The sequence below is a fragment of the Rhamphochromis longiceps genome, linkage group LG7, assembly GCF_057381845.1.
Source record: "Rhamphochromis longiceps isolate RC_006_pf linkage group LG7, R_longiceps_female_GT1.1, whole genome shotgun sequence".
NCBI classification, from domain to species: Eukaryota; Metazoa; Chordata; class Actinopteri; order Cichliformes; family Cichlidae; genus Rhamphochromis; species Rhamphochromis longiceps.
Window position 1 is genome coordinate 51,467,661 of NC_140563.1, and position 21,149 is coordinate 51,488,809.

The 21,149-nt window shown below is 42.5% G+C and overlaps 1 protein-coding gene across 4 annotated transcripts in view; it reads right to left on the reverse strand.

Annotated features, from left to right (window-relative positions):
- sec16a (SEC16 homolog A, endoplasmic reticulum export factor) overlaps positions 1–20,074 on the reverse strand; it is a 21,348-nt gene extending 1,274 nt beyond the window's left edge. Inside the window, exons 1-29 of one of the 4 annotated variants that reach the window (XM_085414199.1) lie at positions 19,977–20,074; positions 14,963–18,337; positions 14,731–14,882; positions 14,425–14,507; positions 14,205–14,319; positions 13,860–14,049; positions 13,470–13,650; positions 13,227–13,369; positions 12,413–12,474; positions 8,668–8,806; positions 8,317–8,559; positions 8,143–8,240; positions 7,944–8,025; positions 7,484–7,601; positions 7,281–7,392; positions 7,078–7,183; positions 6,767–6,907; positions 6,543–6,656; positions 6,163–6,352; positions 5,728–6,056; positions 5,601–5,645; positions 3,225–3,389; positions 3,059–3,136; positions 2,849–2,905; positions 2,621–2,741; positions 2,349–2,486; positions 2,144–2,226; positions 1,857–1,928; positions 102–170 (exon numbers count right to left, since the gene is read on the reverse strand). In XM_085414199.1, coding sequence (XP_085270325.1) covers positions 102–170; positions 1,857–1,928; positions 2,144–2,226; positions 2,349–2,486; positions 2,621–2,741; positions 2,849–2,905; positions 3,059–3,136; positions 3,225–3,389; positions 5,601–5,645; positions 5,728–6,056; positions 6,163–6,352; positions 6,543–6,656; positions 6,767–6,907; positions 7,078–7,183; positions 7,281–7,392; positions 7,484–7,601; positions 7,944–8,025; positions 8,143–8,240; positions 8,317–8,559; positions 8,668–8,806; positions 12,413–12,474; positions 13,227–13,369; positions 13,470–13,650; positions 13,860–14,049; positions 14,205–14,319; positions 14,425–14,507; positions 14,731–14,882; positions 14,963–18,265 — 6,729 coding nt within the window. In that variant the 5' untranslated portion in view covers positions 18,266–18,337; positions 19,977–20,074. Of the gene's footprint in view, positions 1–101; positions 171–1,856; positions 1,929–2,143; positions 2,227–2,348; positions 2,487–2,620; positions 2,742–2,848; positions 2,906–3,058; positions 3,139–3,224; positions 3,390–5,600; positions 5,646–5,727; positions 6,057–6,162; positions 6,353–6,542; positions 6,657–6,766; positions 6,908–7,077; positions 7,184–7,280; positions 7,393–7,483; positions 7,602–7,943; positions 8,026–8,142; positions 8,241–8,316; positions 8,560–8,667; positions 8,807–12,412; positions 12,475–13,226; positions 13,370–13,469; positions 13,651–13,859; positions 14,050–14,204; positions 14,320–14,424; positions 14,508–14,730; positions 14,883–14,962; positions 18,338–19,936 lie in introns of those variants that run through there. The other 3 variants (XM_085414200.1, XM_085414201.1, XR_014912759.1) reach the window with 3 other exon arrangements.
- Positions 20,075–21,149: the final 1,075 nt, after the last annotated feature.

The following is a 21,149-nucleotide window of genomic DNA, read 5'->3' on the forward strand; positions in this document are numbered from 1 at the left end:
AAAAAAACCCCACACCAACACCCCCCCCCCCCCCAAAAAAAAAAAAAAAAAAAACAACCTGTAAAAGGTCTCTCACAACTGTGAAACTTTGGAGTTCATACCTGTGCAAACTGTGAGGGGTTATAAAAGGTGACGCCCCCAGCAGGTGCATTCCCCTGGGCTTGATCGCTCTGTCCAAAGACAAGTTCAGTTACTGAAGTGTGTGTGCAGTGTCACACTAACATCACTTTAGAGCAGAGATGGAAAGCAAGACACAACTCACAAACAGATTTGACCAAAGTATAAAATACAGTGGCTTGCAAAAGTATTTGGCCCCCTTGAACTTTTCCACATTTTGTCACATTACAGCCACAAACATCAGGCAAGGTCTATGGGCAACTGACTGCACTCAGACTAAAGGGGGCTGAATAATTACGCACACCCCACTTTTCAGTTATTTATTTGTAAAAAATGTTTGGAATCATGTATGATTTCCGTTCCACTTCTCACGTGTACACCACTTTGTATTGATCTTTCACATGGAATTCCAATAAAATTGATTCATGTTTGTGGCTGTAATGTGACAAAATGTGGAAAAGTTCAAGGGGTCTGAGAACTTTTGCAAGCCACTGTAGAAGCCAAGGAAATGAGAGGAAGCAGTAAGGACACAGCGAGGCAGCATTACAGATATATATGTGTATGATACATATGTGACCACATTTTCCAAAATATACATCATGCTGTTTTGAAGAAGAATTAAAACTATTGCGTAAAACTGTAAAGTCAATATGAAAAACTCTACTGTGCTCATAAATCACATGGGAAGTAGGATTTTTTCCCCCCCTCTATTTCTTTATAATCAGATTTTTTTCTTGCAACCAGAGACTAACCCCCTGCTGGCCACTGGAAAGAATGCAGATTTAGGACACTTTCATATTGACTTCCCTTTTTAGATCAGATGACATAATTTTACACGCACTAAATCTTAAACCAAATAAATTAAATGATGCCTGAAAACATCAGACAACATGATAGCATGAATCTGTATTTATGTGTAATTTTATGGCACTCCAATTGATGTCAAGGCAATTCATTCTAAATCTCAATACTTTTAACTTGCTAACAGGACTAGGTTAGACAGAGATGACAATCTTTTGAGAACTAGAGGTATGGGACTGGGAGTGCTGCAGTCAATCCATTCAATAAAAACAATATATAACCAAAGTTAATAGAATTCTCATCTTTTCTACTCCACAGAAGTGTGAACACTTTTTTTTGGCGACAATTATATAACTATACTCCGATTTTATTGTCCATTTGTGTTATGTTGAGTTAGTAATGGTGAAGACAACAGGCAGGGTTTAATAGGCAAAGAAGCTTTGGGTGGGTGCAGTGAAGCATGCTACTAGTGATGTGGAGTGAGCTACAAGGGTGGCAGGCAGGGGTGAGTTAACTTAAAGCCCAGCTAGAGGTACCTGGTTTAAATGCTGACTCACTTCGCGTGATAAAGAACTCATTGAACTAGAACGTGACAGCTACAGACAGCAGGAGGAAAATTAAAAAAAACAAACAAACCCATTTTAATAACCTGGCATGCACTGGATTAGTTTTCAGAATGAAAATGAATAAATCAGCATAAAACCATGGTTCATAGAAAAACAGACATGGAAAGAATTATATTAGACCAGCACATGGAACAGAGTATTATTTATCAAGGCGTTTCACATGAATATGAGGAAAGATTTTAATTCTACATGCATATAATATCATGTTCTTTCGCTCCTACATTAATATTACAAAGAGCAAAGTGCGCACACTGGCCACTGGCAGTCGAGCATCATGTTTCAGTTGCATTATGACAGGAGGCTTAGGCTTACCTCTCCAGAATGGGAGCCATCAGGCACTGTAGGACCTTCTGGGGCAGGTGGTAACAACATTGGGGTGAACATCTAGACAGATTTTTAAAAAGCGCAACAGAAGAAGTTTGGATAAGTAGAGCTGTTGCTTTGTACTTATTGATGACTGCCTTACATTCTTTCTCAGTATGCTGCTTATGTTTTGTCTTTTTAATGCATTTTTTCACTTATCTTTTAAAAATGAAGAACAGGAGTAAAGTTCATGATTATAAAGAATGATGAGGATTACTAGTAAAGAGTAGAGATACCTGTGGACCAGCACTGGTGTTTGGTGAGTTCTGCTCCTGATTGCCTCCTTCACTGCCTTCCAGAGGTTGTTGATCATCGGGAGCTAATCCAGGGATACAAATAAACATAGAATTACTTCAATCTTTAAAAGCAGAAAATCCTCTACAGCCACCAAATGCTGCTGGTGAATACAAGTTATTATGCCATCTTGCACATGACACACACCTGAGCTAGGCACAAACAGGTTAGTAGGAATAGGCATTGGTGCCAAAGGAGCAAAGATGTCCGCTGGAGCAGGAGCTGGACCGCCAGGTTTAGCAGCTCTGCTGGGGTTCAAAACATCCACGTATCTACTCTTTGTGCCTGAGAGGGAACAAACACATCTGAGTTAAAAGCGCCCTATAAGAGAAGACATGCTTCTACTTTTAGATGCATTATGCAAGGCGAAGGATGAGGTTTGTTTAGCCAAAAGCCACTCTGAGTAATCCTCATCTCACCTGCCTTCCTGGAAAACATGTTGACAGGAGGAATACTACTCGGTGGTGCAGCAGGCCCTCCAGGACCAGGAACTTGAGGCATCTTGGGGAAGACAGAGGGTGGTGGCGGAGGTGGCTTGCTCTAAAAGTTTAGAAGAAAAACTATTAGAAGTGTTCAATTTGTAAGAATTTCAGGCTTTCTGCACACTACAGGTCCAGCCTGGAGAACACATTTTCAATTTTACAGACCTCCTCCTCAGGCTCGTTCAAGTCGACCCATCTCTGCTTCTTTTCATCCCACACAATCTGACAAAGATCACAGCACTCTCATATTGGCCGCATGTACAAACAAGTGTATGAAATTTGTAGAACAGGTAATGTAAACAAGAAAAAAAAAAAAAAAAAAAAAAAAAAAAAAAAAAAAAAAAAAAAGGTGAACGTGTAAAAGCTATAACTTACAGACTTATTTTTGTCATCTGGCAAGTGAGCTTCATTCTTTCCTTTCCCAATGATCCAACCCAGCCAGCCAACCCCTTTCTGTGTGTGTAAAGATAATAAGTATTCTACTTAGCACAGTGACCACAGTGCACACTGAAAACCTGAGAGCCAGTATGTAAAACTGAACCTTTTTTGGAGAGTCCTTCTTGACTTTCTTGGCCTCTTCTTTAATGGGCTGCTCGGGGATTGAGGGTGGAGGTGGAGAGGCTTGCACCACAGTTGAGTTGCTCCGCTCTCTTCCACCAGAGTGAGTAGAAGACTCCGAGGTGGTACGGGAGCGGCGTCCTGATGACTGGATGACGGAAAATACCAGAAAACACAGATATAAATGAAATGCATAGACCTCCAGATACAACCTCTTTTAATCATCATATAATTTTTTTTAACTTATTACACAGGGATGGTGTTTTATAAATACTGACTTGATTCCTGATATCTTTTTATCTGTTTTAGGAAAACACATACAAGTAAAAAATCAAAACATTGATTAATTTCTAATTTCCCAACAAGAAAATCTAAATGTGTTTTGAATGTGTGCCCCTCTCTTATGTCGTATATATTCCTCCTGTTTGTTATTTATTTGTTCTGTCTTAATATTTCTATTGTATTCCTGCACAGTTTGTGTGAAGCACCCACAATTTTTTTATACCTGTACAAAGACAACAAAGGGCTATTCTATACTGTTCTAAAAATCTATTGTTAAATAGATGGGGTATGTCAGAATAAAACTACTAGGCCTAGATTTAAGTTCTTCCAGGATGTCTTGGTGAAAACATTTATTCCACTGCAGATAATGGGCTAAATCAGATTTTTTTTGTTAAATGAGAATATTAGAAGCAACAAAGTAAACCTAGCAGCAAAAGCTGCATTCTGGGAAATGCAGACAGCAGGTTTTAACTTTGCTATAATCTCTTGATCTTCATCTTAGTTTTTAAAAACTAATCAGGCCTACTTTTTAAGCAAACTGTAGTGATTTGGGGACATTTTACAAAAAAAAATCTAAAGCCAACCTAAAAATAATGTCTTGTATACAATTAGCAGCGTTGCCTTGTTTCTGAGCGGATATGCATAGACAGCCAGTCTTTTATTGCTCATTTTCAGTTCTGATAATGACTAATATAAACTAGAACTGGACAAATTAAGTAGAATTACACATGCTAGCAGTTGAAATTAGAGATGGCACGATACCACTTTTTTTTTATGTCCGATACAGATACCGATATCATAAATTTGGATATCTGCCGATACCGATATGAATCCGATACAGTGTTTTTTAATCAACAAAACTGTTTTTTTTTTTTAAATATCTTGCTGCATTTTGTATAAGTTCATACTCAAGTTTAAAACAACAACTACACTAAAGCTATTCTGTTATACCTGTATGCAAAAAAAAAAAAAAAAAAATATATAATAATAATAATAATAATAATAGGGAACCACCCCTCACGCTCCACCTCATGATGCTTAATCGACGTAATCAACCTTAATTTGATGCAGTGTGGGGGGGTAAAAAAAAAAAAAAAAAAAAAAAAAAAAAAAAAAAAAAAAAAAATGCACAGAAATCAATTTTTCAAGAAATATTAAATAGATTCAACATCTTTCTTCAACAAAATTGCAGACTGCACAGATGGTACCTTCCCAAAGGAAAAAGTACTATAGCTTACTAGGGTATATATATATATTAGACTTAATAGTCACTATATACAGTAATTGACTTCTATTCATTTTACATCAAATTAAAACTTTGGGTGTAAGATTTGGATAATTATTTATTAAAAGCTAGACATTTTAAATGAGAATAAGAAAGAAAAGTATGTCTTTGTGCCCCCTTTTCCCTGTTAATGCCCTATCGGCCCCCCTGGCTAAACTTTGCTAGATCCACCCCTGCACAGTTACAGCCGTCAGCTACGTAGAAAAAAAATCCTCGAGTAGAAAGTAATATTAAATACATTCTAACAACAGCTGATCAAGCTTAAACGTGCTGCTGTTGTTCAGCCGCTGGTTTCCTCTTTCTGGTGCAAAGTGGGCCAAAAACAAACCAGAGAGATGGACTCGCGACAGAAAAGCCGATCAGCTGATCGTTAAGCAGTTTCATGATTGAAGTAGCAGCAAGAAGAGGCAGTCGCTTGTTAAGCTTAACGCAGGAATGCTTTACAAACATTCAGAGATGGACTTACACACTTGCTTTACTTCTCTCGGGGATAACTTTGTCGGAGATGAAATGCCGGGTTGCTAGCGAAGCTCCACATGCTATCCAGACCACCGACAGGTCCCGCATGCCACAGCCGCTCTATCACGTGATGCATACTGCTCCGACGTGCTAACGTTCTGAGGCGAGTTACGGCGTGTTGCAAGTTTTGTGAGGTGCTTTCGTGATATTTAATGGATCGGATTACATTTTTTATTTTTCTCCGATATCCGATCCAGTAATTTAGGTCAGTATCGGACCGATACCGATACGTAATATCGGATCGGTCCATCTCTAGTTGAAATACAAACATACCAAATGCAATGACGATTGTGAAGTAGTCCGAGGTCTCCCGTGACCCTGCAGAAGTAAACATTGTATAAGGCTCTTTACAAAAAATAAATAAATAAAAATAGATATATTCACATTAGCAGATACCGACCATCTTAGCCATCTGATCATAGAAGTCCTTCTGAGGAGTCAGTGAGGTCCTACGTGGTGAGGATGGCATTGACTGGATGTTCGGCATCTCTACTGGGGACTGCGGTGGCTGTTCTACAGGTGGCATGTGCCCAGGAGAAGGGGGCATGTGCGGAGGCATGTGCTGAGGTTGGAAAGTGGGAGAAGCAAAGCCAGGACCCTGTGGGGGGTAGTTTGGGAAGGGAATCTGGGCTTGTGGTCCGCTAGTGGGGACCGGATAGTACTGGGGCACATCACTGGAAGGCGAGAACTGAGGAGGAGCCATTCCATCTTGGAGAATGAAAGTGGAAGCTAAAAGAGAATACAACAGATGAGATTTGATGTATTTTAAATGTACCTGACATTTCAGATAAATAAAAAAAAAAATGCACCAAAGGCCCCCTAAAAACAAACAAACCTGGAGGCATCAACTGGACTCCCTGTGGTGGAGACCCAGGCAGTAATGAGCTCATGAGTGGGTTATCAGGGGCTGGGTTATCTAGCGACATGCTGTTTGGTGGGCTCGGATGGTCCAAGTCAGAGCTAGGGCTGCTGCACTCAAACTGTATCGGAGTTGTTCTGTCTGCATTGTACGTAATCAGACCCGTCTAAGAAACACAAAGCATCAAACATTTGTTTGATCGACACAAACTATTAAAAATGTTCACATAATTATTATACACAGCCTAATTTTTTTTTTTTTTTTTCTATTCAGAAGAAAAGTTTACACAACCTCCCTATATGACAACTGCTTATGTCACAACAGAACTAGAGTACAATGTTTTTCCTTCTCCTCACTTTCATCTGTCCATCCAGCTGTCTCAGGCGAATCAGCCATTCCGGCTCAACGAACAACTCCTGCTCTTGTTTCTCCTTCAGTTGTGGATCGAAGAACCGCAGCTTTTCAGACATCTGTTGGCAAACAGTGTAACAGTAACCTTTGTCTGAATGCAACGCTGCAAAGTATTTAAGTGACTATATTTAGGCAAAAATCACAGCTAAAGAGGAGAATAAGTGTATACCTGTATGATCTGACTGATGAAAACGGGGGAGTAGTAAGAAGGCTGCACGAGGACGGTCTTCGAGATAACTTCGCAATAATGGAAGGCCTGAGCGCTCAAGCCTGCCTCAGCCAAGCGGCATGCATAGATCAATTTAAACACCTAATGAGAAACAAGAAGAACAGAAGAGAGTGATACTTCTTAGTAATATAACATGATAAACATCACTGTAAATAATGCAGTCGTGTATAAAGTTCTTGGTTTATACATATTATTTATTGGTTTGTCAACTGGTTTAAAAAAAAAAAAAAAAAAAAAAAAAAAAAACTCACTTGGAAATTTGGCAGCGAACAAGGTTGGGAGCCTAGAGACTGAGCATACTCATAGGCTTCAGTCCTTTGGATTGCTTCATTAGTCGCAAATTGAGAAAAGGGCAAACTGAAAAAACAAAGATGAGGTTACACATGTTTACTATAAAATGTGAGGACTTAAATTTAACATCTTGGAGCTACGTGGGTGTGGTTATTGCATTAACCTGTGGTTGGAGCCAATCAGGACCATCTTTGTGCTCTTCTTTGTGAAAACGCCAAGACCAACTTGAGCCATCAAATAACAGAAGTGTGCTGCATCAACCAGGCCCTTCGAAGCTGGCGTGAGACAAAATGAGTGCAGACAGAGTTTAAGGGTGCATGTTTGTTGCCAGCGCTCTTGATTACTGAATTCTTGACAAAACCCTACCAAGTGTGTCGCCCATGGTGGTAATTGTGCGAGTATCCAAATCCAGGGTGTGTGTGAGGTTTGACAGCACCATGGCCAAATGAGGACGCCAGTCTCCCCACTTCTCCTCCCCGCAGCACTGTGTGGGAACAAGACATATGTTAGCCAGGGCAAAATAAACACGCCTTTTTTTTTTAAAACAAGTGTCTAAAGCTACAGTACATACTGGAAGCGATTTATTGCCACCAGAGAAAGTGAATGATATTTGGCACCTTCAAGTGACTACAGGTGAAGTGGGTAGGACCTGCAATAAGCTTTCAGGCAAGTGACTGAAGAGACTACCAATGAGAGTGAAGAATACCATTGAATGATATATGGCCTGCTAGTAAATATATTAGAGGGTCATCTAGGCAATCGGAGCCTGTCCACAAGTGACTGAAACACTTCCAGTGTGTTTGGAGGAGGGTAAAACAACACTTACGGTGGCTGACGCAGGCATCCTCCCCGACATCAGCTGGTATACTGTCTGAAGAGGGTCATTTATGGGCAAACTGTTAGCAAACCTACACAACAAAGACACACACACACACACACACACACACACACACACAAAATAATATAATAACAATCATAGAACAAATAGGACCAAAGTTAATTATTCTCACATCTGATTTCTTTACCTCGTCATGACTCGGGCATGAGTCCTGTTGTCCATCTTACTGGCCAATAGCAGGGCATGGCCCCAGAGACCTCCCTTCATGGCTGCTTCTAGTGCATCCTAATTCAACAACGTTCAGGTATTTAAAATCTTGCAAGTTAATACCTCATACTGCATTTCTTATGTACAATTTTACCTTCTTTCGGCCAAACAGCAGCAGCTCCCTGAAGCGTTCTGTTTCTTTGCCAAAATTTTCTGGGACAGTCATGAAAGTGTCCGACAGTAGAGACAGTGGTCCGGCTCCAGGCTCTTCCTCGGCTCTCGCCAGTGGCTCGTTATTAAAATCAATCAAGTTGGCTTCATTAGGACTCTTGCCGGGAAGCCAGACAGAGCGATGCTCCTTCAGCAAGAGGTCAGCAATATCTGTGCCCACAACAGTCTGAGGAAACAGTACGAGTTAAAACGTTGTCTCACGCAAATGTGAAAAGCCACAGTCTTGCCTTAATTTCAATGTATGGTAAGTTTAGTGGTGCCTGCACAGTCTTACCCCATTCTGTCTACATAGCAGCATGATGAAGTCCCAGAGGAGGCGGGCAGAGTCTCTGTCTAAGAGGTTGTTATCACGGGAACACTCCAATGCTTTGTTCTGGGAGAATTTAATCACGTCCACCTTGTGAGTCTCTTCCCTGATGGACAAGATGCAATATTAAAACAGAAAAGCAGTCAATGATGCATTCAATATAAATAGGGAGTTTTAGGCTCTGGCTAGGAATTAGATTTATTTCATTGCTGTTACGGCCCTGGCCATAAGCTGAATCCTGGTGGCCGTTTTAGGTTTTTTCTGTCTGTCTTTAAGAGGCTCTTCAGGTTCTTCCTAATTGGAAAGCTGGCTGCTGCTGATTGGCTTCTTGATCATGTGGCTGCTTTGAAAATCCCTCACCAGCAGTTCTCCCGGGGCAGCAACTGACAGCAGCAGCAGCAGACCCGACCATGGCCTCCAAAACCCTCTGTGATTTTTGTGCTTTCCTGATTATTGAGCTTTGTAAATAAATAGATTATGGATCACATGTAAATAGGGGCACCGTTTTCTCCTGTTTATTCAGTTAGGGGTAGCACCTGTCGTTTGTTTGGTTTGTGTTTCACCTAGGTTTTAGGTAGCACCTCCCTTTTTGAATGTTTGTTATTTTGGCGTTTGTTCACCCCAGAGTTAAGCTTTCAGTTTGGACAAAACAACCTTTCACTTGAAATTTGGCTTCTGGGTATGGTTTTGGGGACAAGGGTGGCATCACTTCCTTTTTGTCTACAGCTTTTGGTTGGCAGTTTTCTGGTAGGGTAGGGGGGTATACTAGCCACAATGACTTTTGATGTGGATGGTTTTGCACAACGGCCCACCATGGATAAGTTGCAATGATGCACGAAGGCAGATTTGTTGTTGGTGGCTAATTTGTTTAATGTTAGTGTCCCCTTAAATGCACAAAAAGCAGAAATTAAGCAGTGTATGGCAGAGCAGCTGGTAGAAAAGGGGATAACTGCAAAGGTGAAACCTCGACTGGTTGATGCTTCTGAGAATTTGGTGGTGGATGTGGGAGCAGAAGCTGCAGCAACCATCCCACAAGCTGTCAGTGGATGGATGACACTGGGGCGGAGGCTCCTGCTGCCATTTAGGTCCCAAACATTGAACCAGCCGGTCAGTTACAGGCAGGAATGGTTACAGAGGATATCAAGCTTGCCCTTTGCCTGAAAGAGGTCGAGCTTGAGACTAAAGCCAAAGAAGCTGAGCTTATGCATCCCCGCGTAAGGGCTATGGAGCTGGATCCTTCCCAGGAACACAATGCTATGTCTACCCCGTGAGCAAAACTTCCGAGACATTCTCCTCTGACCAGTTCAATGCAAGTAAACAAGTTGCCTTAGGGTCACCTTTCAGAGAAAGTGAGGTTGATTCTTACTTTAACGCCTTTGCATCACAACCACTTTAAAGTGGCCCAGTGGTTAGCTGCGAGTAAAGTGAAGGATTTTATTAGCTAAGAGAATTCGTCCTATTGGAAGAATTCAAAATGTGTCTCCCTGAGAATGTTGTTGTGTATCTCAATGAGCAAAAGGTGGTTTCTAAAGCTGCTGTTCTCACAGATGAGTTTTCGTTTTCAGCTGTGCACCATGAAAAGGTTTCTCCTAAGTGTCAAACGCGCCCTGATCTAGTTCCCATGACTCGTCGTGAACACTTTTATTGCCGTGACACTGGACATCTCATTGCTAATTGTCCGTTGCTTCGCCGCAAAGAGCAAGCTCAAACCTCGAAAAAGACAAAAAGTGTTGGTTTCGTTCGGTCTGTGTCCGCTCCTAATCCCGTCAGTGATGAACCAGGAAATGACTGCCTTGACAGCAGTTACTGACCTTTCATTTCAAAAGGGCTCGTCTCACTGAGTGGGAAAGAGGAAGATAATGTGCCGATTGCAATTTTGCACGACACTGGGGCTACCCAGTCTCTCATTTTGGAGAGCGTGGTGCTGACGCTCTCGTATGAGGAGTGAAAATGAGTGTGTTATGGGCTCCGATCGAGAAAACACTAAACACCACTAATTTGAGGGATTTTCTTTCTCCCAAGTACTGAAAACTCAGTGTAACCACCTCTGAAGTTTTCTGATCAGTTTGTTTGTGCAGTGCATTGTCTGAATAGTAGCATGTTTTGTGCTTGGGGTCTGCTCTGTCTTGCTGCCCACAGTAACTGTCCAATCATGGCTGTGGTGCCCTTGTGGGATTAATAGGAATAGGCTGTAGGTTTTTTTTTTTTTAAATGTACATATCTTCTTGTACTGAAGAGAATGAAGCTCTATCCCGACGTAGCTGAAGCTGTTATGTTCTTCTCGTCCAACTTGAAAAGCAGCTTTCAGTTTGGGGATGACTACTGTGGAGAACATGTCTGAACCACCCCACATAAAATCATCTACATGACATGCAAGTACCCCTGTCACCTTATAGAGATCATCTAGCCAGTAGAAGACAGCTGAATCTACTTTTGACACTGTGCCCCCCAGCTTCTGCATGGTTTCTTTCACCCAGTTTTACCTGCATAATGAAGCATCTGCCAGGCCATAAACACATTTATTCAATTTCATGTAGTTCCTTTGCTCTGTGCTTCTACCGGTGGTAACTGAGCCAGTTTACGCAGCTTAAATGTGTTAACGCCGCCATCATGATTAAGGCGATTAAATTTTTTTAACGTACTCAACCAGTCTAGCTTTGGGTACAATGCCCACTGGTGTTTCCTTGAGTGTGCACACCCACCTTGTTGATATACATTTCTGACCCTTGTCTTTCTCCTCTTTAAACACATCGTTTCTTTTCCAGTTGTCAAGTTCAGTTTGTTTGGCTTGTGAGAAGATGTCTTCCTTCACCACTAATCTTTCATCTCTGTCTGTGCATGACTTGGCATCTTCAGACGGTGTCACTTGGAGGTTGTTTATTTGCTGCACATTAATGGAACCCATGGATCCAGCAATTTCCTCGGGCTCACTGTACTCCATGTTGTACCACTTTGTGTTTCCCAGTGGCTTTTCCTGCTCGACTGATTATTTTTCCAGCATATGTTTGACCCGTTTCTTTGTCTGTGTATTTAATTATTTGTCCAACTTTAAGTTTTAGTCCTTCTATATCTGTGGTTGAGTGGGACAGTGTAGGACCTCTTTCTCTAGCTTGTACTGGATCACAGAAGGACTGTTTTCTGTAGTACCAAGCAGTTCATTTTTTGTTGATACCATCTCCTCACGTTTGCTTTCAAAAATCGTGTTCCTCACCAAGTACCACTGCTGGGGTCTTTAAAAGATTTTCATCTGTTTTAATCTGATTTTCCTCTTCAGTTTCTTCCATTTTCACTTGTGGTTCATCCACTTTTCTGAGCCTAGACTGGTGTACTCTGACATAGGTTCCTCCACACCTGGCAAATATTACTACACCTTGGCCAATGACCACACCTGGACCTTTCCACTCATGACAATCTCTCCTTTTATAATGGACTTCGGCCCCAATTTCATATTTGTCAACAATGGATTGCAGCTGTTTGCGAAAAGCTCTTCGTATCTCTCAGAGCATTCAGCTTTCAATGTTAGTCCAATAATCAAAAAATTGACATTAGAAGTCCAACTTTAATGGTCGCCTTCCTTTGCACAACCACCGAAAAGCCAACCCTCCAGACTTCTACTCCCCCCTTTTCCACCTGCGTGTAGCCACCCCCTCCACAGGACACTTGTGCAGTAGGTTACATACATCTTAACACAAAGAAGGTAGAATTCCCTTACTTGACAAGAGGTCCAGGGAAACCTCGCAGTTCTGCCTGATCAGTGGTATCCTGCAGCATGGTCTATAAATACAGGCAAAGGATATAATAATTCTTCAGATGTCCTTCAGATTATGGTCATACACATATATACACACACACACACACACACACACACACACAAAAATCCACAGAAGCATTCAGTCTAAGTTTACGGGCAAATGCTAACAGTTACTTCAGGGCTTCTATCAGAAGATAATGGATATCATCAATACTGTTCCATCTGCTCGTCATTTTTTATGAATGAAGATAAATTCAAATTAACAAGAAGTTAAATCACTGTTAGACAACAGCTGATGGTTTTGAGACTGCATTCTAGCTAATGCAATCTCTCTTTTGCCCTTCGCACAGGATGTTTACCTGCATACTGCTCAAAAGGTTATTGCTCAGTATTACTGGGACTATGAGCAGACATCTCGTCTCTTTCCTACTTTATGGGAAAAGCTGTCTGAATCAACCCATACAATCTAGTGGTCTTTAAGTGTCAGTGATTTCAGATCATTTAGTGTTGTACATTTAACATTTTGTGTCTGCTATAGTAAATCCACCATAATCTTAATGAGATAAATAATGGGAAATAGAAAAAAAGGAAGAATTTTTTCCTTAAAAGACACACAGCTCATTAGTTTTAGTGCTGCTTATTTTGCTAGGTTTATTGAAACCGGAGTAATACAGTTTCAGGAACATCTTCCAAAAGACCCAAAATAAACAAACAAAAAAAGCCAACCAAAAAACAAAACAATATATCAATGAAATATGGTCTGTTAAAGCCATACCTCAAGGTTGTGGATGTCAACTAAAGCAGGCTGTCCTGCTGAGGGCAGATTTGGCAGAACCTGAACAAGATGTCCACCAGGTCCAAAACGAGCACAGCGGTGTGGTATGGTGAACTTTTCTGGGGTTGCAGGACGAGGAGGGGCTAGAGGAGAAAAAAAAAAACAAAGAGAATCAGACCATTCAACTCAGCTAAGGACCCTTAGAAATGAAAAAAATGCTTCAAAGAGTGATGCAGCACTTACGCTGCTCAGGGGCAATCCAGGTGCTTTCGGTGGTATACCCAGAGGGATAGTACTGGCTATAGTTGTGAGATGCATCAGTCTGATCTGGGTACTGCCCATAGGAGTAATCCACAGCCAGAGTGGATGATGTGTTATCATATGTTGCTGACACCAAGTCAGGCTGGCTCCTGTACACTTGGCTCTGTAACAAAGAGAGAATTATTATTTATAATGCAAATGAAACATTTAAAAAAAAAAAATACATGGAAAAAGAATTTGTAAATTAATTTTTGCTTTAACAATATTTCTACAGTGATTACTCATAAATTTTGGCCTGGTCTCCATTTGTGGTTCAGCCAGATAACTGCATACACAGAATACTTGTGAGACATATGTGGGGAAAAAAATTGCCTGTTGCGATCGTGAGCTGAAGCTACTCCGTCTGCTGTGGTGACTGTGGGAGCTGTGGACTGACTGTTCACTGTGGACACTGCGCCGGTCAAAGTCATCACCATAAGCATCTCCCTGACGACGGTAGTCCTCATCAAAGCTAGCATCGTAACCAGGATAGTACTGCCACTGGTCCTCATAGCCAGCCTTCCTGTGAGTGAAATGTTGTAAATTGAATTTAGATTTTCTTTTTCCATGAGACACGCATGAACAATAACACTTCTTACACTGCCTTTTATTACTCACTGTAAATGTACATTAATATTATAACAACTCCATGATGTCCAAACAGTATTCTCTGCATACCTGGTAGGATACATAGATTGATTGCTGTAGCTGTCTCCCCTTCTGCTATCATCATAAGCCCAGTAGGACTGGTCATAGTATCCTCTATATCTGGGGTCATAGTGGCCATAGTATCCTTTACGCAGAAAATATGAAACGGAGACAGGGAAAGACATGAATTAAGAAAAAAATAAATAAATAAATATTCAAAGCTTTCAACACTATGAGCTACGAGCCATACCTCCAAAGTACTTGGCATAATTTGCATAATAATCACTATAGGCACTTTGGTTTGCTCTGTGGTAATCCTCGTGATAGCCTTGCCTTAAGGGGAGAGAAAAAAAACAATTCAAAGATAAGGTAATGATGAATGAAGTAGTACAATGTATTAACACAGATTTTTTTACATCCAACAAAACCAACATCACAGCAGGGAAGTCTTTAACTTGCAAAATCCTCTTAAGATACTTAAAAACTCAATTTATAAATCAGAAACACGTGAAAAGACAGTACACACCATTCAAGTAATCTTGTGAGTTTCACTAACCTGGATGATGGCCTGTCAGAGTACTGGCTGGCTCTAGAGTTAGGACGCTCCGGCTGAGGCTCTCTGTACTGGTAGTTTGTATCACGATAACTTTGGGTCTGCCCCTCATATCTGCCATACCAAGGATCTACTCTGTTCCTGTATGGTCCTGCCTAAGAGATAAGAGCACCAATAGAAATTGGGAAATAAATATTCACATGCTAGGTTAAATAAAAGGACACCTTATACTTACTTGATAATATGGCTGTGCTCTAGGATCCCCAGATGGAGGTGGGTATTGGCCAGAAGGATATGGTGCTCTGCTATCTGGGTAGTCTCCATAATTATTATAATAGCCACTATACATCTGACCCGGTGCTGGTGGAGGCCCATAGCCTTGATGGCTTCCTGCAGAGGACGGTGGGCGAGGTGGCTCCGCAGGAGTTGTCTGTGGAGCCCCTGGAGGACCTTGAGGCCCAGGAGGAGGAGCATTTCCTGCAGATGGCCCCTGTATTGGAGCAGGATACTGGTAACTGGGGGGTTGTGCTCCACTCGCTGTAACAGGAGGAGCATCTTTTTGTCCGTGCTGTGCAGCCTGAGAATCTAATACCTTAGGAGGTTCTGCTGGGGGCTGCTGGGTGTTTGGAGCCGTTTGAGAGGGTGCTGGTGGTACCTGTGTGGTAGATGAAGAAGTTGGAGTCTGGACAGAGGCATTCCCTTCCACTTTTAGAGCATCTTTGGTGACCTGTAGGTAAAATCCATTACTAGATTGTGGAGACTCGTGAAGAGAGGAAGGGTGTCCAGAAGCCTGGCTCTGGGCTTGTGATTGGTGCATAGAAAAATCAAGCAGTTCATAATTTGATGGCTGATTATGATTAGAGGAAGGATCATTCACAAGAGAAGTTTGCAGATTAACTTGGAGAGCAGAGTTACTCTCTCCAGCCACTGATTGACCCCTTGAAAGAGGAGGGCGGACAGGCTGGGGATGCGGCGATGCTGTGATTTCTGATGTCGTAGCTGCTGTGTTGTCTCGAGTCAGATTGAGTGGACTCTGATTAGAAGCCGAAACACTGAAGCTCAGGATTCCAGGAGAAAAAAGTGGATTTTGATTACATGTTACTGAAGCTGGTTGGGAGGTAGTGGGACCCTGCCCCTGTGCAATCAATCTCACAGGTGGGGTAGTTTCCCTAAGGCTACTTTGAGTGGCTGCTTGAGGAGTGGTACTAGGGGGAATCACACTGTAATTGGACACTGGTGGGGCAATGAAAACAGGTTGGTGAAGCGAGCCAGACACAAGGAGAGATGCATAGCCCAGGTTGCCTTGAGAGTCACTTGGCTCTGCCTCACTCACCTTTGGCGGGTTCTCTAGATTCTCTGAGTGCTGATGCGAAGGTGGCTGGGTTCTTTGGGAGGGCTGCAGGTCCAGTGGACCATCCTCTGGAGGTTGGATAACATCAGCACTTGGCTCTCGTAATGGGGCAAGAACTATTGGGGCAGCAGGGGCGAGGAGGATGTTACCGCCCAAGGTCGTAGGATCATTCTGAGCCCACAGAGTAGTGGCAGGACTCTCACAGGGCTGATTAACTCCATGAGCACGGGATGAAGGTCGAGAGTGAGAATAGACCACTGGGTGTGTCAAAGGAGGTACGGCACCTCCAGCACCTGCAGGCAAAGGGTGACCTGAGCCATAAACATTTTCCATATTGTCTGGTGGCTGCTCCATATTACCTGGTGTACAATCTGCACCCCCTTCTGCTACCATTTTAGCCCTGTCAACCTCAGCAGGACGCACCCCGACCCCATGTGAGCGCACAGGTTCGAAAGAGCTGTTAGCACTGGCCTGAAAGATACCGGTTGGTTTGGGAGGGCTAGGCGTAGGGGGCCACATTTGCTCCAGAGAGCTCTGCTGTACACCCACATCTCCAGCTGGAGAAGTGTCAATCTGTTCAAAGTAGCCTCCAGCTGCAGCTGCAGCGACAGGCTGATTAGGATCATCAGAGAGTCGTGAGCTTTCCTGTTGAATAAAGGTGCCCACCACCCCCTGATGTCGACGAGTGCCTGTTCCACTCCCATGGCTCATGTTGCTGTAGTTGGACGACACACTGGCAGATCTCATTGGTCTGGGAATTGAATCTGGAGTCTCCAGGTTGGGTCCAGTTTCAAACTGCTCAGCACTGTGGGGTGCAGTAGCAGCAGTATTACTATGGATTTCACTGGGTAATACTTCTTGGTTTGGAACACACTCCAAATTCTCTACATGGTCAAACTGTGAATCCGATGGCTTCTGAGCATTTCCCTGTGATGGTTGATTGCCATCGATCATGTAAGGTACTTGTGAGTGATCTTGAAGAAAAGCTCCTTGGTAATCTGAAGAAACATCTGCATGACTACTGTGTGCCTGCTGGTTGTTGTGAAGTTGAAAAGTTCCAGCAATACCATTTACTGCCTTATTTCTCTCTGCAGACAGCGTTTCCTCATTTTCCACATCATTGTCTTTGAAGAACATTGAAAGTGTACCGGATTCCTGGTAATGTGGAAGTGGGGCTGGGACAGTACTAGAACTAGGCCCAGGCCCAGTACTGGTTGCAGGCTGAGATCCAGCAGCGTCAAGAAGGGGCTGAGGATGACCCATACCAGTACCCATTTGATGGTAGCCCGAGTCCTGTGGGGGCGGGTTAAACCAAAGATCTGGTGCAGCAGAGCTCTGACTGAAGTAACTCTGTGTTTGGAAATGGGAATTATGCTGTTGGGGACCATTTGGGTCTGGCCACTGAGAAGTAGGAGGTTTTAGTGGATTTTGAGAAGGAAGAGAAGCCTGATTCTGAAGATGTGCAGGTTGGGTCGGAGGGGTAGGGGTGTTGTGAAGGGGTGATGGGCTGTGGGAGGGGTACATCTGGGTTTGTGGAGGCATATAAAATGGCTGTGGTACAGGGTCACTAGTAGGCTGGAAATAGTTCTGAACTGATGGGGGGCGACTTCCGTGATCAGGGGCCCACTGGGAAGAGGAGGTGGTGACCGGTGGCAGTGGCTGGAAGGGCACTGGCAGAGGACCAGACTGTCCTTGAAATTCAGGGTTCAAAGGTGTCTGACTAGGTTCTGAGGCTGTAGCCATAGGTGCTGACTCTGTGGATGCAGATGGTATCTGTTCTCTTGAATTAAAATATCCCTGTTCATTATGTGAGGATACGTATCCAGTTGGACCAAGGGGTGGTGTACTGTGAGGGTTGAAGAGGGTCACTCCAGAAGCAGCAGCTGTGGCACCCTCCAGTGTCTGTGGTTGCGGAGGCAGCCCTGAGCCAGGTTGAGGGTACATGGCATTAGATGGTGTTTGCACTGGTGCAGGGTTGCTGTTAGATACTGTTGGGAGGCCACCTGCAGCCATAGGGGGAGGAGCTCTACTAAAAGCAAAAGGGTCTGTCATGGGTTGAGCAACAGGAGGCATTGTGGCAGGAGCTGCAGCAGCATGCTTGTAAGGCCTGGTCCTGCGGAACATATTGGGCCCAGAAGGAGGAGGGCCAGAGGCTCCTGGTCGTCCAGTCCGGGGAGGGGGCTGCATGTCCGCAGAGTTAACAGGTCCGAGGACCAGGTCACTCTAAGAGATCTCACTGAAGACTGAAGTCAGGCGTAGCTGAATAGAGACGAGAAAGAGGAAGTGATTAACAAAAAGCCCTGCCTCTTTGGGATACTTTACCACACCTTTGTTTGCATTTTAGCCTGTGGTCCTATTCAAACCAAACGTACAACGTGGCAAGTTCTACATCAGCCCTCAAGATGCTGTGGTGGGTAAATACATATAGTGCTCAATTCAATACAACACACTTGATTTACTGTAATGCATACTTGGTATACTAGTATACTATCTACTGTTAATTAAATGGTCTGTAGAGCATTTGATGGTCATCTTACTGGTAATATATTATGAACCAAAGCACTGATGTAAGTCTATACACTTGTATAGTGTATATCACCCAGGTGAGGAAAATATAATATATGAAATTTATGAAAATTTCCTTAAAAAAAATAAACAAAAACAGGAAACTTAAATTAACATCACAGATCTCATGGAGGCTGCAAAGTTGAGTAGCTAAATAGTTTCTTTAAAAAGAAAAAAAAAAAAAAGCACCTGCTTTTGGGTCAAATGCAGCTTTTAGCAGAAAGTCAAACTGAACTGCTCTACTGACAAGAGACCACAGTGCCATTGCATCTATAGTTGTTTCTTGAGTTCAGGTAAGGATGAAATCAGCCAAACAGGGGTGGAAGCTATGATTAAAATTATTTACACTTAGCATTAACTGGTAACTGTCACATGAGTCGTGCCACTACCCTTGTACAACATGTGTACACTTTTCTCAGTTGAAATGCAAAAGTTAATAGTGGACAGTCATTTAAATCACGCCACTACGTAGTATTAAGATCAAGGCCATGTATATTATTTGTCAAACAGAGATACTGAGCGTGTCTCAGTAGGAAGTTGAGTCAAGCTAACACGGCCTGTCAATAAGCATTTCAAATGCTAGATGTTTGGAGAGAAAGAAGACACGGAACTAATGTAACGTAGGGAAGTACATTTGGCCAGACGGGCTCTACCGGGGAGATCCCGGATCTTCCCGGCGCTCTAGGATATAAATTTACCAAGAGCCGTTGCACCCTCTTAAGCTTCGTATCGTTAGCACCGCAGATCTGCCAACTTAGAAAAGTCACAAAGTTAGCGTTGTTAGACATACGCTCCCTACTTCTTATCACTACTTGCCAGTTGTTCCAATATAGATGGCTGCTAAATCTCTTTGGTCTGGCACGACATTGAGATAGTGTTACACATTAAGCGACAGTCGGGTAAAGGTCCGGTGATTGGTACAACAGCTAACGGGAACCGTTCGGTGCTCCGTATGTCCCAAACGCCGGAGCCAGCAAATCACTAACATCTAAAGTCTGCCCGAATTCGTCCTTACACCAGCAGTTCTGTGAGTAACGAAAGGCGTAAAATTTCGGCACAAACTCAACATTGACATGGTTACACCGCGATAAGTTACAAGTCGCTGGCCACTCGTCGACCATAATTTAACAGGTTCACAGCCTGGTCAGCTAGCATTAGCACTGCTGCTTACTTAGCATTCCTGGCTAACTAGCCTGCGCTAATCACAAGGTAACAGTTCCCTGCCTGCCACAGACACCAGATTAAAACACCTAGAGTAAAACATTGTTAATTGTGTTGCAGATATACTCTTACCCGCTGTCGGAAATGTGTACAGAAATGAATAAATTCTTACAAGTATGCTGGAGTGTGACACACCGCCACCATCTTCAATGAACACATCCTACTAGGCTACGTGTACAAGCAGCGTCACGGGCCAAACAACGACTGCGTCGCAAGAGGGTGGGGGTTATTAAATACCCTTTCCGTATATTTATCATCAGATTCTTTTTGAGTGCAAAATTAATTGAAATATGGTATTTTGACGGCAATGCTATAATGAAAACACTAAATAGTCGTGTTTGACTTGGACATGGAAACTGCAACACAATTTTAATGCACTTAAAGGGGAATAAATAGGGACTCCAGATTCTAATAATGACATACCCTATGATATATCAAGTTCATGCTAAGCTATGTGTGCAATAAAAGACTATAACAGGCTGCTCGTGTTGTGTGAGGCATTATAATAGACTACCATAATAGACTATTTGTACCACTCAGTGTACAATTAAAGCATGCAAAACGGGTATTTGTCCACTGGGGAGCACTATCGTATCATCAACCTGAAAGCTTCTCGGATGAGAGGTGAAACGTCTTCAAGCAACTTAAAGAAGTCCAGACGCTTTTCTTTCCAAGCTCTTTAGACAACCTGAAATCCACTTGCTCCTTATTGGCAAAGTAGGTAGGAATGAGCCACCAAAATAAAATGATCTTCACTTGTTCTTGAATATTGTGGCATAGAGTGACAGTTTGTTTAAATACCCGGTTCCACTTTTTACAGATGTCAACTAAAGCTGAAGTATAGTGGGATTTGGTCTCGTTAAATCAAGTCAAGGAAGTCAGAGTAAGTCAAAGTCAACCTTATTGTCAGTTCTGCAACATATACAGAACATAGAAGAATTAAAAAAAATCCCCCAGCCACAGTGCGAAACTATAGTGAATCAAAAATAAGAGAAAATAGGGAGATATAAGAATATGACGTACAGGTATGAATATACATATATATTATATCAAACTACAGCTCTGAATTGCATGAGATATATACAAGTAGTGCCATATATGTCTTAAAGTATATGAATTGTACAAGCATTCTTAAAGTTATATAGATTATTGCTGATTTTTGTATGAAAATATGAAGTATAATTGAATTACTAAAAAGTCTGTGTACAACATTACCGTTGAGACAACATCAGTATGGGACTGAATGTTTAGATAGCAGCAATATTCTCTTCTGCAACCATCAGTA